This window comes from Cariama cristata, unplaced genomic scaffold, assembly GCF_000690535.1.
Source record: "Cariama cristata isolate BGI_N322 unplaced genomic scaffold, ASM69053v1 scaffold10123, whole genome shotgun sequence".
In the NCBI taxonomy this organism is placed as follows: domain Eukaryota; kingdom Metazoa; phylum Chordata; class Aves; order Cariamiformes; family Cariamidae; genus Cariama; species Cariama cristata.
This window is the reverse complement of record NW_009607799.1, coordinates 27,894-34,462: the sequence shown is the minus strand read 5'-3', so window position 1 is coordinate 34,462 and position 6,569 is coordinate 27,894. Positions and strand designations below refer to the sequence as shown.

The following is a 6,569-nucleotide window of genomic DNA, read 5'->3' as shown; positions in this document are numbered from 1 at the left end:
AGGTCCCTGCCTCTGTTTGCCTCTTCCCCTTTCTCCAGCCTCCACTTGCTCCCAGGTTCAGCCTTCCCTCTTTGGGCTCTTGATCTAGACTTGATTTCACCTTCTCTGCTGCTTCTAGCCTAAATTGTAGGTTTCATGCTGTTTTGACTTTCAGATCACTGAAAAACCTTCGATTGGAGCTGTAATTTAACTATGCTGACAACAGGATTCCCAGTCGTGGCTGCCTATTTCAGACCCCTTCAATGTAGTTGCAAATGTCTGTCATGGTTGCTTTACTGAGCTGCCTCCTCTCCTCCCTGCTTGTCAAATCTGACAATAAATGGCAGCCAAGTGAACAAACAAGCAGACTAGTATGGAAGTAGGATGAATCTCTGGTAATAAATAGATATGTATTTGACCCATAAATTCTAGTTGTAATTAACCAGCTGGGAGCTAAAATCACATTTTTCCAGAGGCCTGGCTGCTGTCAGGTACTTGCCATCTGTGTGTGCAGAGGAGGATTAGAGATGGTGTTTGAAGGTGCTGCTTGGGGACGAGGCAAGCTGTTATTCTGATGGGGGACAGCTGAGACCTGTGTTTTTGACCAGTCACAAGGGACACTGAGGCTGGTTTTCAGCCTTCCTACAGAACTGTGCATTTTACAGAACGGCACTTGCTATGTGAAATCTTTGCTCCCACAGACAGGATGCCCTTGGAGAAGAGCCTGCAAGTGTGACTTTTCAGGAAGAGAGTTGGGGTTACAGTCTAAGTAACTTTTCCACTCATATTTATCTGATAAAATTAAACAACTGCAGTTCTTGGAGCAAAAGGGAAGGGGACTTAATTATAATTCAGCAACTCAATAGGGAGCCCAAATCACGATTGCAAAGGATGTAAACTGTGTGCGACACCGTGCCTGTTTGCACTGCAGCCCTGCTGAGACCCCAGAAGATCCTGAAAACAGAGAGATGAAGGAGGGCACTGGAGGCCTAACAGCTGTTTTAAAAGAATACCATCCTCTTGCTGGTCTATCAGGTCACTAGCTGGTGAACTTACCTGTGCTAATGTAGAAGGTCCATCTAAGGTCCATCTGGCTGCTCATTCTGGGGCACGCTAGCAGGTGACGCCGAGGCATCTCATGTGTCACGCTCTGCCTGCCTGCCTTCTTAAACTGGGCTTTTCAGTGGCTCGTGCTGTGCAAAGAACTGGCGTGTCTGGATCCAGGTACAAAACATCCTTAGGCAACCTCCTCCCAAAAAAGTAACTTGCTTTCAGATACCAACTCGAGGAGGAAATGAGGCGTTTCCTACCTGGAAAAGAGGACAGGAGGGCTGCTGCCTCTGTCGCCTCATCCAGTGCTAATTGCTGGTTGTTGAAATGAGCTGGTGCTAGTGGTTTCCTGTGGCCAAGGAAGCTCTGGGGCTGTGTTGAGCCATGAATATGAAGGCTGGGACTCCAGATAGTCTTATATTCTAAGAGAGCTGCATGCCACTTTTACTGCTTTCTTGAACTACCTTTTTCTTTTTTAACCGCAAACTTTAAAATTAGATTATTAACAAAGATGAATACATGTTAATTGCATCCTTATGGCTTTTCCCAAGGAAGTTTGAAGTTTTAAAACAAACACTAACAGCATGCTTGTTTGCTGTGAGGAGTCAGGCATTTATACTGAGGAGCTGTGCTTGGAGTTCAGCAGTAAGTAGGAGGCTGTGCCCAAGATGTATCCAAATCCCAGCTTGTTAACCTGCCCGCATACAAGTGCAAAATAGTTTTTGTTGTTAAATGCAGTAGATACAATTTATTTTTTGGTGGATTTTTTTAGTTCTTTTGGATGCCACTTTAGTTTTACTATGACTTTTTTAACACTTTTTTTTTTTTTTCCCCCTTCTCTCTGACTTCAGCCATTGATGGATTTCTAAAAACCGATGAAAGACAAAGACTGGCAAAAGAGAGAAGAGAAGAAAGGGACAAATACCTTGGTAAGATGGCAGGAGGTGTATCTGTTATTTATGTATACATGTTAATAGGCTTAAGTTACTAACATGACATTTTTTCTGTTCTGAATTTTAAACATTGTGGTTCAGTCTGTTCCTAGTCTTTATCACTTATATTACTACTTTTAAATTAAATTATAAAAAATAAACTAATCTATGTCATCTTTGATTTCCATTCAAGTATTTAATATTCAGTAGTTACAAGTTGACTTTCTTCTTTGATTTATGTACTTTTGAATATAGGTTTGTGCAAGATATTGACTGTTAGGATTCCAATTTGTAAAAATACCAAATAAGCCTTAAATAATACTCAGGATAATACGTAGGATTGTTTGGTGAAACAGCCTCAATTTTAATCTATTAAGTTTTAGCTGTATTAAAAGATATCATGGAGTTTTTAAGTATGGCATAGAGCAGATACTTTTCCGTAAGTTTTAAAATGGTTAATCTTTCAAGGGGATGAGAAAAATTATTGTTTCCTGAATAACGTAAGTATTGATTTTAGAATTTTTTAAATAGTCAATTTTTTTTAATCTACTAATACCTCCAGGGAAATGTGGAGGAAATTGAGAGAAAGATATGAGGGGTGTGTCTATACGCAGTTAATTTTGTATATATTTATCTATGAATGAAAATAACTGTTCAACATTGTTTTAGACTTTCTATATAGACATATACTTATGTGTGTGTATATATATAAAAAATATTGAACAATTAACTTCACTTTTCCTCATTGTAATAACAAGAAAGGACAGTAGCACTTTCCTTAAGGTTACCTGACAATACCTGCCAGAAAGAATTGCCAGTGTTTATGATTTTGTAAAATTTAAGCTAGGCTTATTTTGAAGTAATGTCAGCTAAACCAGTATGGACACTTGTGAGAAGAATCATAGGAAAATACTGGTTTTCTTACAATAAATAAACAAACAAACTGTTGACCATTTCTTGACAAAACGTCAGGCTTGAGACCAGTGATTTGGCATTTTTTTAGTACTGTGGGCTTGGTAAGCAAGATTCCTTTTGGTAGTTCTTGTGAAAATCTGCTAGTGTTCAGTACTTAATCTTGATAGAAGTCCTCTCTATATAGGGCATGCACCAGCCTGAGTTGTAGCTTACATCTCTTCCAAGTATGCTCAGTCCAGACTGTCTCTTCTGTCCTCTTGATTATCCCTTCTTTACTGGTTCCCAAGAAAGTGACATGATGAGTAGATTAGAAAGGACTTGCATTAAAAAGCAGAAGAGGAGACGAGAGAGAAACTGAAAGCTGGAGAATCTGGGAGTGGTTGGCCCAGGGGATTTGGATAGGAGTTGGCTGGAGTTCTTGTCTCCAGACATCGTACGTGCCTTCTGGAAACACACTTTTTAAGGGTTAAGACAGTTTCTAGAATGGGGAGCTCTGGATTTTGGTCATAATTTGTCTGTGGCAAATTTCTTTTTAGAAGTTCAGAAAAAAGCAGTGAGTTCCCCAGAAGGACAGATCTTTATGCAACCAGCAGGTACTTTGCAGCAATATGGAATAACCTTTTCACCAAAGCCAAAACTCATTAATCAGTGGTTTAGTATTCCTAAATTAAGGAACAGGAATTGTATATATGTCCATGATGACAGGATGGTTTGCTTCTCTATCCATAACCAGTCCCAGGTTTCATCTACTTACTCAGACGGTAATCTTAGCACAATCTCTGGACACCTCACTTTTTTTGGTTTTTATCAACTCCAGCATCTTGTTTTCACGTGCTTTACCTGACATGACTAGTAGTCATTAACAATTAGTGACGGGTCACTTGTCTTCCACTGTCTCTGAGGTAACTCGTATCTATTGACAAGTCTGATTCTTCATGCGTACAAGTCCAGGCTTGCCTGCAGCACTGACACCTCTCTCATACTACCCTATCCTGGGACAGAAGGAATAGTGAATTCTCAGGAGCCAAAAGGGGAAGACAACACCAACTGTATTTCTAACAAGAATAATGTAGAACGTGTTCTGTAAAGCAGGTTGGATGTGAGGAAGAAGTATTTTAGGAGGATCTAGTATTCAAGGCAAAGAAATGCAACTGTTGGAAAAGGATGTGGTGGTGGAGGGACTCTGGCTTTAAACCAAGGGCTTGAGGGTGGAGTGGGGCTAAGAGGGACTGAAGGTCATGGCTGTGGTTAAAGAGCCTGGGGGCAGGACCTGAGGGAAAAAGCTGATCTGAGAAGAGGGAATTGAGATGTCTGGGCAAGAGCTTAGGAATGATGGGGAGATACTGGGAGAGAGTTAGAAGGGTGAAAATCTGCTGTACAAGGAAGCAGGAACTGAAGCAGCAGACTGAGGCTAAATAGGTGAGCAGGTTGAAGGACTAGCTCTTATATAAGCAGCGTTAATTCTGGCTTTCCCTAACTTTCAAGTTCTTAGCCTGGCAACTGTGAGAATATTCCTTTTTTGATATTGGCTCCATGTGTGTTGGTATGTGACATTACAGACTTGTGCATATGTAGGCATGCTTACTGAACTCCTCTTTCCTGCCTTTTTATGAAATACACTTGCATGAGAAGTGGATTTTTCTTCACGATTTGTCATGTTAACTGCTGCTACTTGTTCTCCTATGTAAACCTGAAGCAACAGTCCTGTATGTAATGTTGCAGTCTGAATTTCTGTAACAAGCAGATGTCTCAAGAAGATTATGACTACAGTTGGAATAAACAAGTGGGCAAACCCTCAATAACAGAAACAATTTTTCTCATGCAGAGGCAGAAGTGGATAATGATGTAGCACCAAATTATGAACAGAATGGTGTATTTTCAAAGCTTCATAGAAAATTTAGCATATGTTGTTTTCGTGTATTTATTTTGAAGGCAGCACCATAATGAGAAGCACAGTTATACATGTTGAAGCAAAAGCCCTTGGAACTTCTTTATAACGGATTCACTTTAAAACCTACTGGGAACATTTGAAAAAAGAATTTGGCTTTAAGCTACATAGAGATTTGAAACATAAACAAAAAAGTGTTGATAACTATTTTGTACACTGTTTCTACACAGGTACGGGGTACAAACTGTCACCTTGTGTACAGAAGGCTTCCCTATTTATTTATTGAGCAAATCACTTAGATTTACTAATCGTTCCAGCACTTCTGTGCACTACGTTTTTGATCTTAGTGGACTAAAGCCCTGTGTACTTGTATTTGTTGTTTTACACTATTGTGTCGTGTTATCAAATAATTTTAAAGCAGAAGAAAATTTGCATAAAGTGAAACACACCTTTTTCTTTGCTTAAGCTGCTAGGGAACAGCAGATACTGGAGAAGGAAAGAAGAGCAAAACTGCAATATGAAAAGCAAATGGAGGAGCGATGGAGAAGACTGGAGGAACAGAGGCAGAGAGAGGAGCAGAAGAGAGCAGCTGTTGAAGAAAAAAGGAGACAAAAGCTTAAAGAGGAGGAGGTAAGGCCCACTGCGAGATGTACGGCAGAGCAACTCTGTATGGTAGCATTACACATAGCTGAATATTGACATGCATTAAATGTTGGGTTTTTTTGTTTTGTTTTGTTATTGTTCTGTGGTTTTGGGGAGTTTTGGGGTTTTGTTTGTTTGTTTTTTCCCCAGAGATGTGGGCATTCCTTCAGGAACTGCAAATGCACATCACCACAGCTGTAAGTACTCTACTACTGCTTGTACATCAAAAACACTTTCCAAAGCTTTTTTTTGTATCTTGATTTTTTTTTTTTCCTGGTCTCACAGAATAGTCATCTACTTATGCTAATGTATCTGGTGCTCTGACTGTCAGACAATAAAGCACCAGCTTTCCAGAAGGTAGTTTTTAAAGATGAGTGTTTCTATAAAAGGGAGATATTTTTCTCACTCTTTTGTTTATTGTCCATGAAACTGAAATAATGTTTATGAGAACATGTTATTTCATTTTTCCTCAGTGACATAAAATCAGAAATTCTTACCTAAAGCAGTGAAGAATCTAGGCTGGTTTAAAATTCTAGCACAGTACAGAATTAATCGTGTATCTTTTGAAACATCTTCATACCCTTCCTCTGTTCTACTCTCCCTGCTGAGATCATTTAAGGTTCTTTTTTGCTATAGTGAGTCCAATTTCTGATGCAGACTTCTGAATGCTCTGTGTGTGTATGTCTCCGCGTGATGTTTTCTGCCCCCCATCTTTGGATCAAAATATCTTTGCAGAAGAGATAAAACACTTCTGCAGGGGATGAGAATAACATACTGTTGTCCATTTGAAATTTTTTTTTGTTGTTTGATTTTTCACTTTAACCTGAAGGGAAGATTATATTCTGCCATTTTTCTTTCAACTGTAGCATACTGATTGTGGCTTCTGCATAATGGCTGAGAATTCGTTTGAAGATATTTTGTCATGTGGTATGTTTCAAATTTTGGTAAGAAAAATGGCAAAAACCTGAATCAAAGGGTAGGAGGTCTCCCTCCTTCTGTGGTAACATCGTTGACCTTGATGTGCTCCTACCCTAGTATTTCCTGCTGTAATAACCTTTTGCAGGTAAACAAAATTGATCCACTTTATGGGAGTTGTAAGGGAAAGTGACAAGTACAAAAACTTCCAAAACCCTGTCCTCAAAATTTGCACCGGAGGGGGGCAG

At 39.5% G+C, this 6,569-nt stretch overlaps 1 protein-coding gene across 1 annotated transcript in view; it reads left to right on the top strand.

The window, feature by feature from the left end:
* The window catches only part of LOC104159068 (MAP7 domain-containing protein 2-like), a gene marked incomplete at its 3' end in the record, with an annotated part of 47,860 nt that overhangs the window by 13,596 nt on the left and 27,695 nt on the right, over positions 1-6,569 (top strand). The window contains exons 2-3 of the mRNA XM_009696878.1: positions 1,881-1,958; positions 5,231-5,394. Of these exons, the coding sequence (XP_009695180.1) occupies positions 1,881-1,958; positions 5,231-5,394 (242 nt within the window). The remainder of the gene's footprint in view (positions 1-1,880; positions 1,959-5,230; positions 5,395-6,569) is intronic.